Source organism: Clupea harengus, chromosome 23, assembly GCF_900700415.2.
Source record: "Clupea harengus chromosome 23, Ch_v2.0.2, whole genome shotgun sequence".
NCBI lineage: Eukaryota > Metazoa > Chordata > Actinopteri > Clupeiformes > Clupeidae > Clupea > Clupea harengus.
The window spans coordinates 6,602,696-6,627,093 of record NC_045174.1 but is presented as its reverse complement, the minus strand read 5'-3'; the positions used below and the strand labels follow the sequence as shown (position 1 = coordinate 6,627,093).

Genomic DNA, 24,398 nt, shown 5'->3' with positions numbered 1-24,398 from the left:
ATTTGAGATAGTTAATAAGGATATGCCATAGTCAATAATTCAATACTTAAGTTAGAATGTAGTCATTTCTGGTTAGAGAGAGATTATCCTGAGTAGTGAGGTGTGAGAAGTGGTCTCACTCCCTTCCCCCATGTCAAATCAAAGGGCCTATTGAATATAGGGTGACACCCCTGTTTCTCAGAGAGCATTTAAGAGCAAATCCTTCAATGAATAAATCAGATATGGCTTAGGTGAAGCTCTGTGAGTGAGTGTGGAACTCAAGCTCTGTCTCAACAATGTGTGGCCACCATTGTTTAAGATTAAACCTGAATCATGACTGACCAAAATCCAAGACTGGGCCTCCAATATATGGTATACAATTAAATACCATTACGTTATAGCCAGTTTAAGACATGTGTACATATTTTCTGGATGTTTGCATTCATGAGTCATTAATGATGGCATTATCCAAATCACTTTAATAAATAAGCACAAACTGCTTTTTAAAAAACGCACTGGGGTCAGCCTGCAGCCAGCAGGATAAAGATGAGTTGTTTCTAAATTCTTAAAAACATGCAGTCCACAAGATTTGTAATACACTGAAAAAATTGAAATCTTAGTAAGATAAAATATCTTAACCCAAGGAAATATATGCTTGTTTTTTGTCTGACAACGAATGTCTTCCTACCATAATTTTTTTATGTTAGAGCATTTTTACTTGCTTCATGCGTTTCAGTCCTTAATTATCTTAATAAGGCATTATAACTTGTAACTGAGATTTTATTACTTCTTTGTCAAAGTCAGAATCAAGAATCATGTACTTGTTTTTGGTTTGGCCACATTAGTTTCAAGTATATATATATATTTTTTTTTTTATCTTGGTAAGTCAAATTTTTTGCAGTGTACAGTGTAAAAATCTTTGATTGGTCTACTTTTAAATGTCTACAGTGATACATTTAATTCATTTTGTAGAGTTATGTGAGGTAAAACAAACATTTCAGTCTCTGAATTACAAAGCAGCTCTTGACACACCCCGTAGAATAATTCATTCATATGGCCGTTACTGGTTCATTACAAACGACAGAGACGTGCCAAAAGGCCCAGTCTGACAAAAAACGTTTTGGTAATTTGGTAGTAATGACGAACACAAAAGTTTGGAAATAACTTGTAAGGATCATGTATTTGTGGGACAAGCAGCACAGCTGATTATGTGGGTAGCGCCCAAGTCAAATTTGCCAAATACTCTTGTATTTGTAGAAATTGCCTGATGAAGCAATGCCACAGTTGGGATGAGAGTGACTGGATTAAAACTTAAGTGATGAAGGATAAATGTTAATCCATGTTCGTGCAGTTGTTTACCTAGGAGGTCACATTTCACAGGTGCTTATGGACGTGAGCAAAGTGACGTTAAAATATAAACAAAAATGTTGTTGTTTTTTTAGGTGAAAAAAAGAAAATCGAACCCCTGCAGCAAATAAACATGAATCAATGTGGCTTTCTTCCCATTTTGAATGCTGTGTTCCTTTTTTTGTGGAACTTAAAACAGATTGAATTTAACAGTAATTGTGGCATGTGCAAAAACCTAGGCACCCGACTAAGTCAGAATTTAGTAACGCTTATTCGGCAGATATCACAGACTTCAAATGATCTTTGTTAAAATCCTCTGCTGCTTTGAGAGCATCAGATAGGTTCAGTCATAGCCTATGTTCGATGACTGCTACCACAACATTTGAAGAGGCAGGGAAATCATCAGCTTCTGGAAGTGGCATGAGCTGACCACAATTGTTGACCTGCTTTACAGCTTGACCTGTTTTCAACCTACTTGACCTGCCTAAAACGTCAACAAAAGACACCAGTTAGACACTTTTCTTAGTGCCAACTTGGCTGTAAGTGGTGTTTGCAAGGATTTGCATACCTTTTAGGTAGTTACTAAGCTCGTTTTAGACCAAAGCTCCCTGTTGTTGAATTTGAGGGCATTTGGTGAGAATTGGTTTCGAAACCACTAAAGCAACCACTCCCTGCTGAGCCAGGAAAACCATCAACAGTATCAAAAATCTATAGTAATCAACCTCCCACCTAAACAACAAGCACAGTACACAGAAAAAAGACAAGAGAATTATTAGTATTATTAAAGCAGACTCAGAGCTCAGGTTCAAAGACACAAGTACCTGTTCATGGGTGATTTTGCCCACAGCAAAATAGCTGGACTTTGGATTGGAGAAGTAGAGGCCGGAGACAGCGGCAGCAGGAGTCATAGCCAGAGACTCCGTCAATCGAATACCTAAAGGGTGGGATATAATCACATCGCAGTTATGATATAAGTCATATATAAAAATGTTTGATTGATAGTTGTGATCTAAAATAACATACCAACAGAGAATAAAGTACATACAGTGCATTCATTCAAGTATTCAGACCCTGTCACTTTTTTCCACATCACAGCAGCCTGATGCTAAAATTGTTTCAATTCATTTTTCCCTAAACATTCTACACTCAATACCCCATAATGACAAAGAAAAAACAGGATTTTTGCACTGAATGTTCCCATACCCGTCTTCTCCTGGATCTCAGCCAGTTTCCACATGGTGATCTTCTCTGTGTGGTCTGGCTGGCTGGGATACCCAGATGCAGGGCGGATGCCGGCGTAGCGGATCTTATGCATGTCAGCAGCCTGGAGGTCCTCAGTGGAGTATCCCCACAAATCCGTACGAACTCTGGCATGGAGCTCTTCGGCAAAAGCCTTGATATACAAATATTTGCACACAGGTTTGGTAAGTATCTCTGAGCAGTAAGGGGATGCAATTTAATCAAAGAGAGTAAGTGGATGTTAAGGAGTATTTCATAATTTCGGCAAATTCATGCTTTTGACAACTCATGAAATGCAGTCCGAACTGCACGCACATAATGTTTTGCTAGCAATATCAACATTGTATGCGTACTTCTGAGGGTGCCTACTGCACCCTGCCTCAGAATACGATGAAGCTAGGCACCAATGCACAAGTGCCTTGAACAAAGTAGACGTTAAGTAAGACATCTTGTACTCAGACCTCAGCTAGCCGATCAGCTAGTGCTTTGACCATGATGCTGCTGTAGTCATCGCCTTGGCTCTCAAATGTCCGACTCAGTTCCTCAGCACCAAAACATGCCACCGCAAAGAGTCCAATGTAGTCAGAGACTCCACTGGCTTTAGGGGCGATGAAGTCAGACAGACAGAGGTAAGGGTCTGAACATGACGAATCTTTCTCAGCCTGTCAAAAAATAAAGTTTGTTCATTACAAGCATATTTAGCCATTAATGTATTTAGTATTTCAAACCACGGTCTTGACATATATGCATATAAAGTATTATTATACATTTACATTACTTAAATATTGCTCTATAGCAACCTATGCAAGAGATTCTATAGGATTTCGGGGTAACGTCTGAGGTTACAGTTTTGTTGATATGGCACAGACCTGCTGGCGAAGCCCATGAAAGGTGGCAATAGACTGGCTGTTATGTGGGCCAGTGTTCTCAGCGTACACATGGATGTCATCCCCCACACTCTGAGCTGGCCAGAAACCCACCAGTCCTCGGGCCCAAAGCTCTTCGTTATCGATGAGCTTATCTAACAGTTTCTGGGCATCATCAAATACTCTTCTGGCCTCCTCTCCTGAGAACACACACACACATACATACATATTGCATAACTATATATAGTTTGGGGAATTACGTGAAAAGTCGTTATGCGGTGAATAGAAGCATGACATTTGGTACACAAGTGCCTTGGGTGATCCTAAGACATCCTACATGGGGTGCCCACAAAGGTGAGTTTTTGAAGAAAAAAAATCTAAATGGCCTTCCATACAATTGGCAGCCTATTCAGTCACCATGAAATGTGGAAGACATACAATTTGGTATGCTCACTAAGCAATGCTAATATATTTCAAAGAAAGAATCCCAAAATCTCCTCAACAGGACAAAAGCTGTTGAAAAAAAAATTGTTTAAATTGCAGGTCATATGTGTCCAGCAACTGCAGAGGAGTGTCAACCACCTATGTGGGCGTGCCAGAATAGTTTACAGCTAAAAGTCACTACATTTTTAAATATAGTATTATAATCTAGCTTTACACCTGAGACGGTCTTAGTAATGACCTACTCCTTGCATCTGATAATGATGCATTTGAACACTGGTTCTTTTAGACCTTAGTGCTGCTTTCGACTCTGTAGTAAAATATGATGATCAACAGACACTTGAACAGCCTGTTGGTATCAAAGGTTGTGCCCTAGCCTGGCTTAGGTCTTAACTCTGACTGGTTCATTGTGGACATGTACAAACTGAAAACGGTCTTACAAAAGTAAAGTATGGAGTACCCCAAGGCTCAGTGCTTGAACCTCTGCTCTTCTCTATACATGGCATGGGATTAACTTTCATTGCTATGCTGAGGACACCCGACTATACCTGGCCTCTCACAACAAACAACCCAAGACCTCACAATCTCTCAAACATTACAAACCAACCATTAACATCCTTTAACATCCTTTAACCCCCATTAGACTCACAATGTTTCACAAAGCACAAAGAACCTCAAAGAAGCTGTTTTTACTACTGTTTCCAAAATCTACCTCACAGAAATCGAATGCAAACTGAACAGAGAAGAATCGCTCAAGCAAATATCAGTGAGAAGCCACATTACTCCTGTCTGATGTAGGCTAAAGGAAACATTACAAGATGGTTTTTTGAAATGTTTAAAAAAAGAATAGCTGCATTACAAAGAATATTTGGACATGTTACAATGAGATTTTTGAATTTCAAATCTAAATCTAAACGGTTTAATTTCAACACATCCGTATTAGGCACATCCAGGACAATTTAATGATGGGGTTGAAACAAAGCTGGATTTATATTAAAGGTTTACCCATGATGACAGCATTCTGATGAAAGTGTATAACTACAAATAACATCCATCCAAAGTCCAATCCAGTATATTTATTTCCAGTCAGTTAAAAAAAATACCCCTTGTTCTACGGTTATCAGTATTTACTCTGCAAAGCTTTACTAGCTTTTCCTCTAATGAAAGTTAACCATCAACTGGAAACTGACATGTATATTTTAACAACATTGGTCCTTTTAAAAGTTTTTAAAAACATGTATGTATGTATGTATGTATGTATGTATGTATGTATGTATGTATAACACTGTACACCACATGTATTCACCACTCAGAAGAGGATCCATTTGGACTGCTTTTTAAGCCTATTTGTTCTCTTTAAAGCTGTTTAAAATGCATGTTAGATTATTGAATGTGTTGTTATGGACATCCCAAAGAGTGTCTGTACCAACTGTGTTGCTTCTATCTGCCACGGAACGAGCTGGTTCTTGTAAAAATAGCATGAGTCATGTAAGCCAGCATTTGTACCAAAAATGATTAAGGGATTGAAATACATTTTGCATACCTACTGTTTTATCTTTGAAGATTTTGGGATAGCCTCGATTTGGGTATTTGCCTCTCAGCTGCCAGATATCGAAGAAGGGCTTCCAGTCGATATAGCTCACCAGCTTCCGTAGGTCATATGTCTCAAAGACATGTGTGCCGCTTATCCGTGGACGTACTACATGGACAATTTAGTCATTTAGTTCACACTTATGGTCAAATCATCTGAAAAGCCTAGTCGATAGATTAGGCTTTAAACACATTTATGCCAAAATCTAAAAATCAACTCGGTAGTGCATTTTCATCAATGTCCAGGCTTCTATTGCCAATAGCTCAAAATAATGATTTGTGAGTATAATGAGTTATGCTGTGGCGGGTCACGTATATCTGGCTGCCTAGATGGCATTCATTTCTATGAGACAACATGAGTTAGCTAAGGAGCCATATGGCTAGGTGGAACAATTTTCTATTATGTTAAAAGTTAACAAAACAGTGGAGCAGAACACAACATGAACATAAAAACTATTAAATGTAACAACCATCATAAATTCAGTGGAATAACTTTTTAAGAAAGAGAATTGTTTAAAAAGGAAAAGATACACATATTAACGTGGAGGAAACTTGTTGATCAAATTAGATACAGTTGATGGAAAATAATTTAATTAGATGAGCAATTAAATGACATAAGAAATGAAAAAAAAAATTCACTGAATTTCATGGGATTTAGGTGGTCTTAATCAATGTACTGCAGCAAGCCACTCTGAGTACCTGTAATAGCTGGACTTTTGAATGAGTTAAACTTCGACAGTGTTTTGTGGGCACATACCTGGTCTAGACTGAGCCAGCCAGTCAATGTGTAGGCCTTTCTCCCGTGCCAGAGTGAGGGACAGGAAGCGGCGTTCCTAGGAGGAGAAGGACCAATCAAGCAGAAGATGCAGCTCCAGAGCCACTAAAGGCCACGTGGTACGGAGCAAACAGACACAAGACAGTTCAGCAGCCATGCACCCTCACACAAGCATACCTTCAGGGAGTCATAGTGATCTTGCCGGACATCTTCATATTCCTCAGAAATTTCCTCAAAGTACTCTTCTTTCAAATTCTCATCGAGGAGTTGACTGCACTTTAAGGGAGTGAATGAGAAAGGACACCATTTATTCAGAGTTCTACGAGGCTCTCACTGATAAAGTCACCCAGGATCAACTGTTTTACACCTAGGTTTACCTGTGCCTGTGTGAGTTAACTTAGTTTAGAGTTTGATTAACCGCACAAAATAACAACTACCAACATATTTAAGAGAGGGTTTCTCTCATTCATCATCTAAAAAGCCAACACATAGATTAAAGTCCAACACTAGCTTAGCAGTGACTGAAAAAAAGTCAACAAAAATGAATGAATGCACGTTGAACACCCTGGACAGGTTTTCTTTATCTGTCCCTCACATGACTTGATCAAAATTTCAGGATGATACCAAAACTAGTTGCCTCAACAAAACAAAAAAAATGTAGTAGTAGTAGTAGTAGTCATCTGCATTCTTCAAACTAAAGAAATGACTTACCACTACAACACTCCTTGACGCATCCAAAACATGTATGACTGGGGCACTGTAACGTGGGGCAATCTTTACAGCAGTATGAGTCCTGTGAAAACACATTCAAACACAGGCACACATTCACTTGATTGACTCCTCTATTCTGCATATTCTAAAAATGACCCTGAGGTGGCAGGACTATTTAAAAGACTTCTACTAATTCCATTTATTCTGTGCTCTTTTGGTACAGTTTTGTTTTCTGCATCATAATACAATAGAACATTTACTACAAATCACAATTACTGTATGAGGGAAAACTCCTGCACATCTACAACACTGAAATGTAGCCAGTTAGGTGGGGATTCTCTAGAGATATGGTGAGGACCAATCCACTCTATGAGAGTTCACACTGGATCTTATATTACATCTTTAATGCCATGAGATAATCAATATTTGCATGTGTCCTTGGCCAGAGTCTGAGAGTATTGATCTGGCTAAAGAACATGTACTGCGTACTACATGTATTATTTATTAACTGTTGTAGAATCAACCAAACATCACGGCTGTTAAAGGCATTAGCATCCTGCATTAACAACTGCATGCCCTTATCAGTAAATCAGCATAGCTTTAGACAAGAGATGAAACGGTATGAAAGTTTAATATCACGATTATAGTGACCAAACTCATCACGGCTATCAGTATTATCGCGGTGTTGTTGAAATGTGCTGAAAATGTTTTATATTGAAAACGACAAATAAAGTTAACAGCACTATGCACTTTTTGTTTGCATACGGTATATATTAAAAAAATAACATGGCCAATGGATATGTTTTCAGACCTGCACTGCATACCTGAACTTATCAAGACATTCACATACAGGGGCTGTTTGTGAGAACGCAAATGTCTTAATCAGTTGTACATTAAATTGACTTTACTCTGCCAGCACCCTAGTAGACTACAGTCTGTGTAATGTCCAATGCCCTTGTGTGAATGGAGCAGATGGTCTAGAGATTTCATAGCGAGTAAGCAGGTGTGTTGATGGTACCCCGGCTAGACATGTTGCTGAAACAAATGATACATACAGTACATGTATATTTAATGATACATTTTTACGATCAAATTTGAAACGGTAATACTAACCGTTGGGAATTCTACCATGGATTAAACATTATCGTGCCCTGCTAGCTGAAAGACTTTTGTCAGCGATTCTGTTCTGGGTATTGATTTATTGAAGATCTCTTGAAAAGAGGGCTGTTGGGGAATCCTCACTGAGAATAAAAAGCCTCTCTAGTTTGAGAGGGACCTACTTTATATCACTGATGACTGTTCATCAATCAAATGATATCTGCTGCCCTTCAGTCTGCAGACAGTCTCTCACTGAAAGGACTTAATGATATCTGCTGCCCTTCAGTCAGCTTCCAGTCTCTCCCTGAAAGGACTTAATGATATCTGCTGCCCTTCAGTCTCCAGACAGTCTCTCTCTGAAAGGACTTACTTAGATGTGGTAGCGCCCCCTATCAACAAGGGTGTGTGCATTCCCAGGCGTTCCATCTCCTTAGCCACATGAATCATCTCATCCAGAGATGGAGTAATGAGCCCAGACAGACCAATGATATCTGACAAAAACAGAAATCTGAAATCACAACAGGCTCATTGTTGGTGGGGAGATGTGGGGAAAATTGAAAGTCGGATCCACTTGTAATTGAATTACTACAACACAGGCTCCAGTGCCTGAACTTTATAATACATTCACAAGCACTGAATAACAACACCTGTGTGTTTATGAACAGCATATGAACACAAGGGATGTTTATATCATGGGTAAACTGTGTGTGATGATTAATTGTGCATAATGATATACCCATAAAAAACTTTCATATTTTCCCTTATGTCAATACAGTGTGATATATTCCATTATACATCTAATGTATTTTTTTATTACTGATTTAAGGTCAAAGGTCAGGTATTTAGCAGACACTTACAGTCAGCCTGCAGCGATCGGGAATCAAAACCGGGTCAACCGCTTGCAAAGCAAAGAGTTTACCCTTACTCAAACCTAGTCATTCTAAACAGTGTAAATGTCGACAAAAAATTATTCCTATGGTGTACACATGGACAGCCTGTTAACGTAATCATTTCACATGATTCAAACATACACACCCACAACAAAGATAAATAGGACGAGACATAGACAAGACATAGGACAAGACTTAGATATAGGACAAGAATTAATTTTGCTATTGTTTGGGTACTTCCCACAGCAGCCTCTCAATGTGACATGCAAGTAAACATACCAAAACAACCTAAACTGTATTGTAACACATCAGGGTGCACCAAACATTATACTGATACTTAACAATACTTAACCACAACAACAACAACAACAACAACAAAGACAACATGACATACAGATATTAATGAAGAAACTGTAAATTCAAGCTCACCTGCTTTTTTCTCTATTGCCTCCTTCAGGATTCTGTCACAAGGAGTCATTACCCCCAGATCAATTACCCTGGAAATTGGAAGTTTACATGAAGTATGAAAACCCCATCACAACGGCAGCTGCATAATATTTAGACATCCTCCACACGATTTGCTCTCTAAATATACCAAATATACTCATACAGTTTTGCTCTCTTAATATACCAAATATACTCATACAGTTTTGCAGACAAAAAGCAGAGCAGGGTCGAATGTTGAATAAAGTTGGAATACAAAGGCTTTATCTATGATGGTACAGCATGTTGGAGAATGTGTATCCTCCTTTAATTTGAGGTCATTCTTAAGCCTTGGGTACATTATTATGGGATGGACACTGACATGTGCTGATCACAGAATGTCATGCCAGTGATGTTTTAGGGCTGTTTGGCCCCCTTGCTGCTTGCCACTACATTTTTACCATCATATGGTCAAATAGTTCATGCCAAAATAAACATTCTATTGTGTATCATTGACAGAGTGCAGTAGTACCTGCCCTACCTGAAGTTGTTGCATCCCAGCACAACACCCACAATGTTCTTCCCAATGTCATGGACGTCTCCTTTTACAGTAGCCAGCACAATAGTGCCCTGGTATGGATCCTGCAAGAGTGAATGTTTTAGAAGCATTACTGGGTGTTTGGTACTAACACTGTCCATATATTGGATGTAACAATAAAACCTCACAATACGCTTTTAATCCAATGATTTATGTTGCATATATGGCAGTAAGTAATGATTCAATGATTCATGTTGCATATATGGCAGTAAGTAATGATTCAATGATTCATGTTGCATATATGACAGTAAGTAATGCAGGTCCAATGATTCATGTTCCATATATGACAGTAAGTAATGCAGCTCCTTCAGCCTTACTATGTCCTCAAATGAAGAGTCTGACATCATTTCCTGTCTCTCCTTTTCCATGAAGGGGATTAAATAGCCAACAGCTTTCTTCATCACACGAGCAGACTTGATCACCTGCTCAGACCAACATGGACAACCAAAGGCACATATACATGCACATGAGAGGCATAATGCACAGAGGTAACTGCCACCAACCTGTGACTTCAAATATGCCAATTCGTACTGCTACACCATGAAATTATGGTGAGACTGAAGACTAAACAGAATTTAAAAAAGCTATGACAGTAATCCAATAATTAACGGTTTCTATTTTCTCAAAAAGTATAGAATAAAACATAGCATGTGGACCCAAGCTCCCTCTACCTGTGGCAGAAACATTTTTCCAGCTCCGAACAGATCCCCCACGACCTTCATGCCAGTCATCAGGGGCCCCTCAATCACATGGAGAGGGCGGGGGTAGAGCACAGAGTTGGCCCGTGCCTCCTCAGTGTCATCAACAACGTATTTATCAATGCCCTGTCATCACCCAACAAAGTACATCAAATGAAAAGAATGCAAGTGGGTTACATTCAGAGTGATCAAAGTACATCAAATAAAAAGAATGAAAGTGGGTTACATTCAGAGTGACTTCCTCATTTGTAAGGCACACTCAAATCTGAAGTATCAGGTCACTTAAATGCAACATGCGTCATTTTTACGTCCTGCTCCCTGATTTAAAAAAACACAACATGGACAATGTTGATGGGAGTTGGTGGTAGAGGACGAGACGTTTTAGAGGTTTTCTGTACATTATCAACATTAAATGATCAAACTGAACTGAAACGGTGAACAGAAGCTTGAAGTATGAATGTTATAAACAGTTAAGTTATAGTTAAAAACATTAAACACGACGATATAGGGATTCAAATAGAATATTCAATGTTTTGTCAATGTCCTTAATTACAGGTCATTTGCTTCCCATAAATGGAACACTGTTCAAGTGAAGTTGAAATTAACCAAGTATTTGTCTGTCAACCAATTTAAGAGCCTTTTAGAAAATAAGGATGTGCCTCAATGCTGTTGTTTTAAATGATTCTCTGATTACATTTTTTTACTTTATGTTTTTTTTTTTTATATACTTAATTTCTGAGCTGTTTAGTGTGTTTTTTTTTTTTTTTGTCTCTTTTGTTTTGTTATGGTTTGTTTATTTATTGTTCTTCTGTACTATGTAGCCTCAATCAGGGCATTGCTGCAAAAGACCCCGGTGCTCAGTCAATTCTCCCTGAATAAACAATGATGATGATGATTTCTTTATGTACAGGAGGATCTGCACAGTCAAACATAAAAGTACAGGACTTCAACACACATTCAGGTCAATGCTTTCTCAAGTCATATGCAAACATACATAGGGGTGTAACAACACACAAATGTCACGATTCAATACAAATTTGATACAAAAAAATTAGTATTAAGGCTACTAAATTCCGTCTTATTTTATACAGCCCTTTACACTTTACAGTCCACATAAGGCATCATGTATTTTGGATGTGACCCGGGGTGTATCAGCCAAAATAGCTGGTACATGTTCACATTTTATCACCCACTCCATTTTTTACCCACCACTTTTACAATTTCATGTTTACCCAATATGTATTTGTATTTATTAGATATGGTAATAGTGGATATTACATACATTAAATCCAGAAGGTCCAAAAGGTTTATGGGAACATGATTTACTGTTAGAATTTACAGATGATCAAGAAGACATAGGTACAGTGGTGGGGTGTGTGTCACCTACCGATGTTTGCTAACCATTTGTCTAGCTTTCCATTGCTTACAACGGCAGCCAAAATGTCCACCAGTGATGAGAAAAAGAATTGCATCCATACCAAATCAAAACTGGAACTTTTTTTAAATAAGCCTGCACCCACCAAATCCCAACACATGTTTTCACAAATGTACAGGAATCAGTGATCAGATTATCAGTGATGAGCACTATTTTGGATACATGTATTTGAAATATGTATTTGATAAGATAATATTTTCTCATTTGTTTTTGAAAGGCCTTATTTGGATTATGGATTAGTGTTTAGTGTTTGGTGTTTTTGCATTTTAGAAATACAGTAAATACTTTCCCCAAAACTGTATACTATGAGGGGTAGAAGAAACAAACATTAATTGATTAATAATTGAGGTGATAAAAATGCATGTGTGAACAAGACAAAATAAAATAAAAATTCCACATTAATGTGAATTTTGGATATAAGCGTGATGTATATTTTTGTGCCTATGCAAATTCTAGGGTTTGTGCAAGCGAAGGGTGTAATCTATGGCGAGTTTCATAAATGAGACCCCAGATCTGGAGGACCGAGAACACTTTCAGATAAAACTGTATGTCTGCTGGTCCAAGCAAAGCCCTTATATGGCTCAGACACTTGCAGGAAGGTTTAGCTGACACAGTTGTGGTGGTGCACCATTCCACTGTGCAGTGTTGCTTGCACAAACAGGCTCTTTCTGAAAGGGTCATTGTGACGGTCGTGGTGCGACCGCACAGGAACTGCACCCGTCTGCCCTATATTTGCGACCACTAGCGCACCCAACAGACATGGTTTGCACACTAGGGCTGAACGATTAATTGCATTTGCGATTTAATCGCGATATGATAGAACGCGATTTTCTAACCGCAACGTTCGCGATTAAAAAAAACGTGGTCTAAAAAAAAAAAAAAAAAAATTTTTTATTTTTTTTTTTATTTTTTTTTTAGATGGTACATTTTTCACACAGTGTTTAAAAAGTGCATGCCTAGTGTTTATACTTAAAATGACTTTTTTAAAATTACTTAAATGCACAGTGGCAAAGCCACCGATTTGTTGTTCTTGTTTCTGTAATGAGCAGTTAAATAAAAATGTAAAATGTGGGAAAGAATATTTTACACTAAATGTATCTAATATTGTGTTGGTCATATTTAAATCATTCATTACGTTTTGTTGGGGAAAAAAAGAGGATAAAAAAAAAAATCGCATATTAAATCGCAATCGCAATATTTTGGTAAAAAATCGCAATTAGATTATTTTCCCAAATCGTTCAGCCCTATTGCACACACACGCACACACAAACACTCATAACACTGATTATAATTGGATCCTACCTCGTTGAATCTGCTAATTGCCTAGACTGGCAGAGGGGACCTTAAAAATGGTGTGGGCCAGACCACGTGAATATGGTGGTTATTTTACATACCTGTGAAACCTGATAATGTATAACATAGTTATTTATTTGTGTAAGGATACAGAAGAAATGCTATGTTTGTCTCAGGGTCTGTTTCGTCATTGTGTATTGGTTGGTTTTTGTGTCTACCCTTTGTTTTAGAAATGGTGCTGGCCACCTCCTATATATGTTCATTGTTCTGTCTAGGGTTTTTGTCTTGTTCAGGTATGTGCATATATGTTGACCCTTTTGACTGCTGTTTGTTGACCTCTATTTTAGAAGAGGCTTAGCAGGTATTTTTAATCAGAGATTGGTACTGCTGATTGTTGTCCTCTACCCAATTTAGAGGCATAGCAGGTTACATTGCTGGAGACTGCTGATTTTGTCCTCTACTGAATTAGAGGCTGAGCAGGACTCCAGGATATTGGAAGAGTTAATAAAACATATTTTTGAACCCTCACTCTGCCTGAGCTTTTTGGGCCAAACCCACAAATTTGACGGCAAACGAGGCTCGGTCCGTCACAGTCATCAAAGCCCAATTGCCACAGACCTATCACAAATGTCAATCTCTGAAGTATTTAAAAAAAAGCATGGTCATTTTTCAAATAAATGCTGTGAACAGATTCATCAAAACATCTGCAAGCTGGGATTTCTGGAGTGCTTCTAAGTTCTGACTTAGCAGGCTACCCAATCTTTTCCACATGCCACAATTACAGTTTGTTACGACCCTACTGATCTGGCCTGGGGCTCCACCCCTCTGTGCTATGTCTGTTGCCTGTCTGTCTCTCCTGCAGGGTGCTGAGTGTGTGTGTGTGTGTGTGTGTGTGTGTGAGACACATTGCACAACATTTTCCTTTTAACTCACTATACTGATGTTTACTATTTATGTAAATAAACCTTTATTTATTCTTGAATCACTACGGTGTGGTGTACCCATTTTATATCAGGGCTGCCTTGAGCCAAGCAGTCGTAACACAGTTGCATTACAAATTACGCGAGAATTGTTATTTTTTGCTACTGAGCTCCCCCTAAAGTTGAGGAGTGCAGGTCACTTTTACACCAGTTTTTCACCGGAAAAGACAATGGTAGAAGCCAAAGAAGTATGTAGACTGACAAGGTAGAGTAATATCACACGACTTTACATGAATATGATTGCATAGGTTTATTTATTGTGACATTGGAGATGAATGCTAACAAAGAATTAAAAAAAAAAGATTGACAAATTTTTATTTTGCTGATTTGGCGTGAGATTGGCGAAGACTGATCAAACATTTTGACGTGGCGATGCTAGCCAGAGACAGGACAGGTTGATGACTTTGGGCATCTGGAAAAACTACAAATCTCCTTAAGACAGGGATGACACCAATAAGGTTACAGCCTACGAGTTTTTCATAGATGACATTAGCAGGGATGTTTATGATGAAATCTAGCGAGTCGACAACTTTCCTAACACAGCCAAACATCAAGCAAGCGCAACACAAGACGCAAGACAGCTAATAAATTATTACTGACTAGTCCAACAAAAAGAAGCCAAGCTCAGCATCTGACTTGCATCTTTTTGTAACGTTTAGCTCTACCCAACAAAACGAAAATTGCTGCATAATGTTACTTTAATGTGTTTGTTTCCGGGGTTCTATTTATTTATTTTCACTTCAGAAATCAACAAGATCTGTCATTTTCATGGGGGGTGGAGGTACACTTTTGCATACAATTGTATCATTAGGGAGAAAGAAAATACAAATGTACACAGCCTTGTATAGTTGCCAATTTGGTAATATCAGAATACGTTACCACAGCTCACCTTTATCAATGCATATTCCAGCCTGTGTTCGACACTCCCTTCTCTCCACTCGTCCGTTTGCACAACCTTCTTCCCTCCTTTGGCGGCGGTCTGAACAAACAAACATGCACACAACTTCACCAATGCAGTTAAGGGTAAAGACAATCTGAATGTAGGAATACAAATATTATTTAAAGTATTTTCTGTTTAATTACTGGCACAGTGTTAATGGCAACACTCTGAAAATCCCCTCTCACACTCTCACATTCTGGTCTCATCTGAATACACACTATATGGACAAAAGGATTTGGCCCCAGCTGTTTTTCAGGGTTTGGGCTAGGCCCCTTATCTCCAGTGAAGATCAATCTTAATGCTTCAGCATACCAAGACATTTTGGACAATGCTATGCCTCCAACTTTGTGGCAACAGTTTGGGGAAGACCCTTTTCTATTCCAACATGACTCTGCCCCAGTGCACAAAGCAAGGACCATAAAGACATGGTTTGATGAGTTCAGTGTGGAAGAACTTGACTGGCCCGCACAGAGCCCTGACCTCAACCCCATCGAACACCTTTGGGATGAACTGGAACCGATAATTACTTTATTCATGAACATTTCTCCACCTCTGAAATTAGCCAACCTCATAGTCAGAGGCCACCATATACATGGTAATAGCCCACACTGCAAGCACCAGACTTTACAATTTACCAGGCAAGAGGGTCTTGCCAATGGGATTCATAGCCTTAGTCTTTTGTAAGCTCAGCAACCTTAAATTTAACACCTAAGCTCTTCACTGTTTTCTCAAAAATAGAAATGTATCCATATTTCTTTACGGATAAACAGACTTCTACTTTAGCCCAGTGAAAAGGCACATCCAACCATGATACTCATGTTCAAATTCTGACAGGATGTGGTGTAGTCACTTGTGTAGAACTCAATATCCCCATAATATGCTTTTTGCCTATAAATAAGTGACCAGCCTCCTCATCAACACTCTAAAGGAGATCTTTCCTTCCACGTCAAGTAGACTGATTGAAATTAACCAATAATCACCACCTTCTTCTCCTTCAGAATGAAAATAACTCTTGCCCAATGGCGCGTCTCTGAAATCATAAGTATGTTTCCTTGGTTTGCTGTGTGTGCCCTCTTTGGGTATCTATTGTATTAATGTGATTTGCAAAGGTGGTTATAGCAAGTAACACACAATATAATTCTAAATAATGAATAGAGCTTGTTTGCATATAATGGTTGATGGAGATTACAGGTCACGAGTAAAGATAATTAAGCTTGTGCATTGGCACCAACACGTATATAGTCTAGTCAACTGTTGTGGAGGTTTCAGAAGAGTATACAAAACTGTATAAAGGCTTTGTCTTTCAATGAGGACCCCCCCCCCCCTTTTTAAGTGTTTAGAGGATGTAACCTTTCCCATTGTTTCATAGATAACCAATACACACATAACCATTTATTTGTCCATAAGAATGGAGTGACAAAGCTTTTATGCTTATAGCATACCCAAGACCTTAGATAACTCCTTAAGTATGTCAGGGTGGTTTAGTGTATGTTTACACACATATTTAAGTCCAAACTGTTTTTACAATGTTTATTTACAAGTAATTAAATATATGAAATGTGTATCATATACTTGTTATTATAGCTAAACTTAGTAGTTAATATTAAAATACATTCCAGTGTCTGAATCAAGAACCTTACCTGAGCATAAACAAGTAGTTCAAAGTTCAAGTGTCTGAATCAAGTGCCTTGTGTGTGTGTGTGTGTGTGTGTGTGTGTGTGTGTTACCTGAGCATAAACAAGTAGCTTCTCTGTGGCTTCTGGGTCACGGTTCCAGATGAGGTTCTCACAAAGTTTTAACAATTCCTTGTCAATATCATCATACACAGGCAGATTGCCTGCATTGACTATGCCCATATCCAGCCCATCCTACATATAGACGACACAAATCATGATAAACAAACCTCTAAAGTGTCTACAAGGCACACAATCAATATTAGTCTTCAATACATCAAAAACAGACACTAAAATAACTTAAAATAAAATGCATTCCTCCAAATAAAATGTCGTCAATAAAATTGAAAGGGTGAAAAAGTTGCTTGGGTTATTATGTACATTTAAAACAATAATGCCAATGATTATCCAAACATGCATTGACACGACACGCTAGTCATGTAAAGTTCATATTGCTGCTGAAAGTGTACAGCACCCACGCACTACAATGCAGGGAGAAGTACATGGGAGACATCAACTACACAGTAAACATCATTCTATCATTTTAGTTCAATAATAAAGCAAAAAAACATGAACTGGTTGTGGTTATCCATTTCTGAAAGGAATAAAGGCATACAACTTAAAAAAAAAAAAAAAAAAAAATGGATTGTATTCCTGGGCAGAAAAGCTCAACAAGGCATCCATTTAATTGAAGTTGAAATATTATAAAGGTGCCTAAATACTTAGTGGAACATGAGGGAGTATATCTCACCTTGATGGCATGGTAGAGGAAGGCTCCATGCATGGCCTCTCTGATCACCTCCATCCCCCTGAAGGCGAAGGACAGGTTGGACAGGCCACCACTCACTCTGACCCCGGGCAGAGACTCCTACAGGTGGAGAGGAAAGGGACTGATCAGCTCAGCTTGTTACCCAGTGGTCGTGCTTTCACATTAAAACTGTATCTACACCATACATCAGGGAAAGCATTCGTTCTTCTGATACATAAATGTTGTATTTTGTGTTATTAGTTTAAAAGTTGAATTGATTTTTTTTTTATTTGTAAGTGATAACGCTCCTATATGGTTTCAAATGACTTTCTGCCATGAGCTGCCCTGTATGCCGGACTCAACGGATCTCAACTGGACTTGATCATGGCCAAAAGGAAGCAACTCACTGAGATACACCTCACAACCCTTCTGTTCATAACTTAGGTTCATTATCGCAAGGCATGCAGAAGTAACATCTGATGTCTACAAATGGAGCCTTAAATCCTTAAACGCATAAAGTTTGAGACCGACTGAATAGGTATGTGAGGAGACTCAACCCTAAACACCTTTGACCTTTGACCCAATACCTTAATGCATCGGGTGGCCTTGATGAAGTGGATGGCATAGGTGCTGTGCTCCTCCATGCCTGTACCAATGGTGAGGATGTTGGGGTCAAAGATGATGTCAGTGGGATTGAAGCCTACTTTATTGACCAGGAGATGGTAGGCTCGGGTACAGATCTCCACCTTCCTCTCAGTCTCTGTTGCCTATGATGACAACAATCATATCAGAACAACTCAATCCTGCCCTGACCCGACCCAAACCATTGCAGATATAACTGCCTTCTGAATGCGAGTCCAGTGTACAACACAATATTTACAGACCTGCCCTTCTTCATCAAATGCCATGACAACAAGTGCAGCTCCATAGCGACGCACAAGGTTGGCCCTCTGCAGAAACTCAGCCTCCCCCTCCTTCAAGCTCAGGCTGTTGACGATGCACTTCCCCTGAGAGCACTTCAGCCCCGCTTCAATCACTGCAAAGTTAGACGAGTCGATGCACAACGGCACCTGTGCAAACACAAGCAGTTGATACTTTACCTGATGCTTCTTACCAGGTATAGATGCACAGACCATAACCTGTATTAAACTGACCTAAGAAGTAGCTCCTGTAGGCAATGTACAGGTATCAAATATGTCACTTAAGCACAGGGTGGTTGGACTGAGTTGCTTCTTGCTGTACGTGCTCCATGTGCCCAGGAGGTGTTGGTGTCCAGGGGCCCTTGAGTTCATAATCTCTCCATGTTCATTCTCTCACTGTGTGCAGCGCTCATTTTATGCACCGCTATGCGCTACGTCTAGTTCATTAGGAGTTGTGCAACAAAAGAATGTTCCACATGTATTTTATTGATGCACGTTTACAATGGCACTTCACTGACTAAACTCAATGGATGACATTCAGTTTAATAGGTCATCATATGTTGGCGTGACTGTATGTCTGATCTGATTGGTGTGACGACAACCCATGGTAAGAATCACTCGCCCACCCATTTGTTTTGCCCATTCAGAGAAGTACGACCCTCAACGGTGATTGGCAACATTTTCTAAAAAAATTAAAAAAAAAAAAAAAAAAGGTAGGAAGCCAAGTGGGCATGAACAGCCTGGCCTCCTGTGAGAAGGTGAAGTCCCTCCCCCTTCTCACTGTGGTCCTAAGGGGGGAGAAGGACTAGACTCCCCTACCTAAATGGATGGGTCCAGATTCCCCCACCCCTGTGGAGGGGTCAAATTACCTTTTAATTGGACCAATTTAACCTTACTTAAGGTGCACCTCATTGTTGAGAGGGCAGACTGAAGAGGCTGGATGGAAGTTTGGACAAGGTGCTAGACAAAACCTTTTGTACCTTGTCTGGTACAGTGCCCTCCAGAATTATTGGCACCCTTTAGTAAAAATGTCTATAGTTTATCCTCATGATCTTTCATTCAAAATATTCACAAAAATCTAACCTTTAATTGAAGTAACATAATTGAAAGAAACATTACATTCTTATCATGAAACAAATATTTTTCTCAAAAATATGTGTGCCACAATTATTGGCACCCCTTCATTTAATATTTTGTGCAGCCCCCTTAGCCAAGATAACAGCTCTGAGTCTTCTCCTATAATGAGGTTATAGGTGGGTGAACACATGGCACGGGATCTGAGACCATTCCTCTAAACAGTATCTCTCCAGATCCTTCAGATTCCAAGGTTGACGATTGTGGACTCTCCTCTTCAGCTCATCCCAAAGATTTTCTATGGGGTTTAAGTCAAACCTTTATGCTGCAGTCGGTGAACTATTTTTGTGTAGATTTTGAGGTGTGCTTTGGATCATTGTCCTTCTGGAAGGTCCAACCACGGCCCATTTTAAGCTTCCTGGCAGAGGCTGTTAGGTTTTTATTTAATATCTGCTGGTATTTTATGAAGTCCATGATACCATGTATCCTAACAAGATGTCCAGGGCCTTTGGAAGAAAAACAGCCCTAGAACATCAAAGATCCACCACCATAATTCACAGTGGGTATGAGGTGCTTTTCTGTATGGCTATCTTTCTGTCTACGCCAAACCCACCTTTGATGTTTGTTGCCAAAAAGCTCTATTTTGGTCTTATCTGACCATATAACCTGGTCCCATTGAAAGTCACAGTAACATTTGGCAAACTAGTGCTTTAGTTTGCTGTTGATTGACAGCAGAGGCTTTTTTCTGGCAACCCTCCCAAACAACTTGTGGTGATGTAGGTGGCATTTGATGATAGTTTTGGAGACTTTCTGACGCCAAGACTCAACTAACCTCTGCAATTCTCCAGCTGTGATCCTTGGAGATTCTTTTGCCAGTCGAACCATCCTCCTCACGGTGCGTGGGTTAATGTACACACACGTCCTCTTAAGGCTGATTCTTAACATCTACTGTCGCTATAAACTTCTTAATTATTTCAATGATAGTGGAAATGGATATTTTCAACTGTTTAGAGATTTTCTTACATCCATTTCCTGATTTGTGCAGCTCAACAACTTTCCGTCGCACATCGTCACTGTGTTCTTGGGTCTTTCCCATAGTGATAAATGACTAAGGGAATTTGGACTGTCACCAAATATTTATAACCCAGTGAAACAGGAAGTCATGGTTGACCACTTAAGAGTTCCTTATCAAACAGGTGAACTTAGAAATGTAAAACATGACTGGAAGTATACTTCAGTTAGATTTTAATTATAAGATTTTTGTAGGGGTGCCAATAATTGTGGCACACATGTTTTGGAAAAAAATATTTATTTAATGGCAACATTTTTTATTTTACTTGAATGAAGATTTTTGTGAATATTTTGAGTGAAATACCAAGAGGATAAACAGCAAATATATAATGTAAAAATAAATGTAGCTATTTTTAAGTAAGCCACTGTCTAATGCGCCGTGTGTTCGTACCTGCAACCCCATTCCACCCAGTCTACATCCCACATCGTGAGATGGCCGGCTCGGGCCATTCTCACATTCTCCCCTCAGCAGCATGTACACACCTACTGTAAATACACACCTACTGTAGAACTATAAACTTACGTATAAACAATATGACAACAATGACTACACCCATGATATGTACACACCTACTGTAAATACACACCTACTGTAGAACTATACACTTATAAACAATATGACAACAATGAAGTCTTTGTGCATGCTTGTCATTTTTGCAACCTCCCCTTTGGAATGCCTTAGCCAGTTCTTTCACTATTGTCCTACCTTAGCAACATCAGGCTCGGAAGAAACGTAGTTACAGAAGCGGGCCATGGCCACGGGACCGTCCAGCATGCCCTCGTCCATGTTGATATCCAGTACCTGGGCTCCCATTTCCACTTGAGCTTTAGCAATGCTCAACGCCTCCTGAACACATACAACACATATTGGAGGACTGAAACGGTATCCAACAAAACAAAGTTCATCAAACCTCGTAAACATTTGGGCGTACTTCCATATTAACATCACCTGGTGTAGCTCACCTCATAGTTGCCAGACATGATGAGCTTGGCAAACTTGCGTGATCCAGCCACGTTGCAGCGCTCACCAATGTTGACAAAGTTTGTATATGGACCTATACGAAAAGGCTCAAGACCTACAAAATAACGTTTAAATAAGGCTCTGGACTCTGTAGAGCACTTTGAGACTATTTCAATTGTTATTTCCGTTATATAAAAAAAAAAGTATTGATATGAATTGAATAACAAAATCGGTGATGTCTGAAATCAGAATAATGACTGTAATTAAAAGCATGCTTACCTGCTAGCAGTGTGTAGTCTTGAAAAACATTGAGGGCAGGAACTCTGGGCTGACAGTGTTGAACCGCTTCAGCGAGTCGCCTTTTCCGTAAAACAGAAAGAAAAAAGTGAGAACTCATTTAAAACATCGTCAAGCCATATACTGAACATTGAGGTTTGCAACCTTTAGCAGGTGGGCAAAGGTGGAATTATTTATAATACTAGAAAAAATGATGAAAAAACATGTCTGTGATAGAGTGCTGTCATTATGGTAGAGTATGCGCTCTGACTGCAATACCAATAATCCTGGCATTGCGGTCAGGATGCAGGTCAGTCACCTTATAGACTCGGGTTCGAGACCAGGGGGGGTGACTGCTCTCTCCCTTCACTACAATGTCACACTGTTAAAATCAGTTATGAACACCAGAGTATAGGTCTACTCCAGTGACTCCTGTACTGCTTATTGAATAATCTGACTAGATTGGTAACTGATACAATTGTGGCAATTTTTTTATGGACATTGTTCATTTAAAATATATTTGTTGGCTCTGTCCTAGGTCTGTACTGTTCAGATTACATCAGTCGTGTCCTCTGCCCTAATTGGAGAGGTGCCATAGCCCTGGCTCCGCTTCGCCTCATGGCCACGGTTAGGATAGCTAGGGTCACATGGTAGGAAAGGTACCAACTTACAGGCAGTAATTGGTCAAAGCACACCATCCCTGGCATCACGGCACACTAATAGGTTTGGCCGTCTGTGAGAGCAGAGGCCTATTGTCTGTCTCTGGATTAGTTGCCACACGTGTGTCCTGATGAGAAGCTGTGGCATTTGGACGTGTAGTCTACATTTGTTTTTTTAAACCTGAACTAAATCAACAAGGATGAGATACAGAGCTGCCGGGCAGGAAGTGCTACCAAGCCATCAGGTAAGTGACCACTCTCTGAGGCTTCAGCCAAGCTGACACCCACACACTCATCTATCCCAGCAATTGGGAGTAGTTTGGCTTCCTTGTGTCCAACATCATGACTGCCTTGATAGTATGGAGTTATGTGGAAGCATGTGCCAGGCTAGGGATAGAGATCTAACATTAGGGTAATGGCATGTCCGTAATGCTGAACAGCTGGAGCACTAAAGTTACATCAAGTTCCTTCACTCCTGGATCTTATTTCATGTCACAGCCATTTTGTGCCTTGTTTCCCCCTCTCCATAACCTGCTGTAGTTTTCGTTTCTTTATTAATCACATACCATAACCCTGATCATATTAGATATCTAAGGCCATATTTACAAAGGTGCTTAATTCCACTTTGGAAATTTTATCATTTAATTATTTATAAATTCGCTAACATTCGCAATCCCCATCAACGACGAAAATGTTCTTGTTTTCCTCTTGAGCAACCTTGAGTACTCGCATCGATCCATTTTATTTCTGCATCCATCTGTAAAACACCTCTCGGATAATCACCTTTCGTAAAATGGGCCTTTATTAGTCGACCCTGATCCTCCTGCAATCTGCCAAGTTAATCGCATCTAAGAGATAAACACCCTTTTTGTAAATATGGCCCCTAGTTTTTAAATTACCCTGACCAATAGGTGGCCTCTTTGATAACACATATGACAACAATATGGCTAATCTTGAACATGCAGATCTAACTGGCTATCGTTCCAAAGACATCCATGAGAATATGGCTACCGTATGTGAGCAGGCGTCGTTCCACAACAACCTCCAACAGCGTTCACAAGCCCATCAGAAGCAAATTCCTGAATAAAACAATAAAACACAGTAACAAGAAATAAAACCCATAAATAAAACAACAAGCTCAGACAGGAAAGATAGGAGACGTCTGGAAATAGGACAGAACGCATCCTACCTACAATGGTTGAGTAACATGTTAGGCTTGGGTTCCATGCAGAGCCATTTCATAAAAAGTAAGAAAATAAGATCTACAAACTCTATTTAAAACGATTGGTTGCATGAACAAAGTGGACACAGGCTTTTTTTCACTGAGGGTTTACATTTTTGTAGGCACCTACAGATGGATTTCAGTGATTATACAAGTGAATTATCTAATCGTACGCATCCAAACAACTACATCATGATTAGCAATAACTGCTAATGTATTACCTTGCTATGTTATGCAGGTGCAATCTGATTTCTTTTTAAGTTCAACCATTCTGCTTATTACGATTGACTGTTTCCCATAAAATGATTTAATCTATGAATTATGCCTTCCTAATGGTAGTGGAAAAGCAGTAAAGTTTAGTTTCTATGCCAAGACAGTTACAACCCTAAGCCCTCAACACCTGACCTTCCAAGGAAATAGTCAAGAGTAGTAGTCAAGGCCCAATATAGGGCTGATACTCCCCATATCAACTCATATGGTCGTGAGTCAGC

At 39.3% G+C, this 24,398-nt stretch overlaps 1 protein-coding gene across 3 annotated transcripts in view; it reads right to left on the bottom strand.

The window, feature by feature from the left end:
• Window positions 1-24,398, bottom strand: part of mtr (5-methyltetrahydrofolate-homocysteine methyltransferase) — a 31,147-nt gene that overhangs the window by 801 nt on the left and 5,948 nt on the right. For 2 of the 3 annotated variants that reach the window (XM_012814643.3, XM_031561727.2), the window contains exons 11-32: window positions 23,697-23,764; window positions 22,030-22,109; window positions 21,753-21,865; window positions 21,496-21,636; window positions 18,609-18,794; window positions 18,312-18,491; window positions 17,728-17,844; window positions 17,031-17,171; window positions 15,253-15,342; window positions 10,629-10,781; window positions 10,275-10,379; window positions 9,901-10,001; window positions 9,366-9,433; window positions 8,417-8,537; window positions 6,949-7,030; window positions 6,415-6,513; window positions 6,220-6,295; window positions 5,416-5,571; window positions 3,435-3,631; window positions 3,027-3,227; window positions 2,530-2,719; window positions 2,148-2,260 (exon numbers count right to left, since the gene is read on the bottom strand). In XM_012814643.3, the coding sequence (XP_012670097.1) occupies window positions 2,148-2,260; window positions 2,530-2,719; window positions 3,027-3,227; window positions 3,435-3,631; window positions 5,416-5,571; window positions 6,220-6,295; window positions 6,415-6,513; window positions 6,949-7,030; window positions 8,417-8,537; window positions 9,366-9,433; window positions 9,901-10,001; window positions 10,275-10,379; window positions 10,629-10,781; window positions 15,253-15,342; window positions 17,031-17,171; window positions 17,728-17,844; window positions 18,312-18,491; window positions 18,609-18,794; window positions 21,496-21,636; window positions 21,753-21,865; window positions 22,030-22,109; window positions 23,697-23,764 (2,778 nt within the window). Of the gene's footprint in view, window positions 1-2,147; window positions 2,261-2,529; window positions 2,720-3,026; window positions 3,228-3,434; window positions 3,632-5,415; window positions 5,572-6,219; window positions 6,296-6,414; window positions 6,514-6,948; window positions 7,031-8,416; window positions 8,538-9,365; window positions 9,434-9,900; window positions 10,002-10,274; window positions 10,380-10,628; window positions 10,782-15,252; window positions 15,343-17,030; window positions 17,172-17,727; window positions 17,845-18,311; window positions 18,492-18,608; window positions 18,795-21,495; window positions 21,637-21,752; window positions 21,866-22,029; window positions 22,110-23,696; window positions 23,765-24,398 lie in introns of those variants that run through there. The other variant, XM_031561728.2, reaches the window with a different exon arrangement.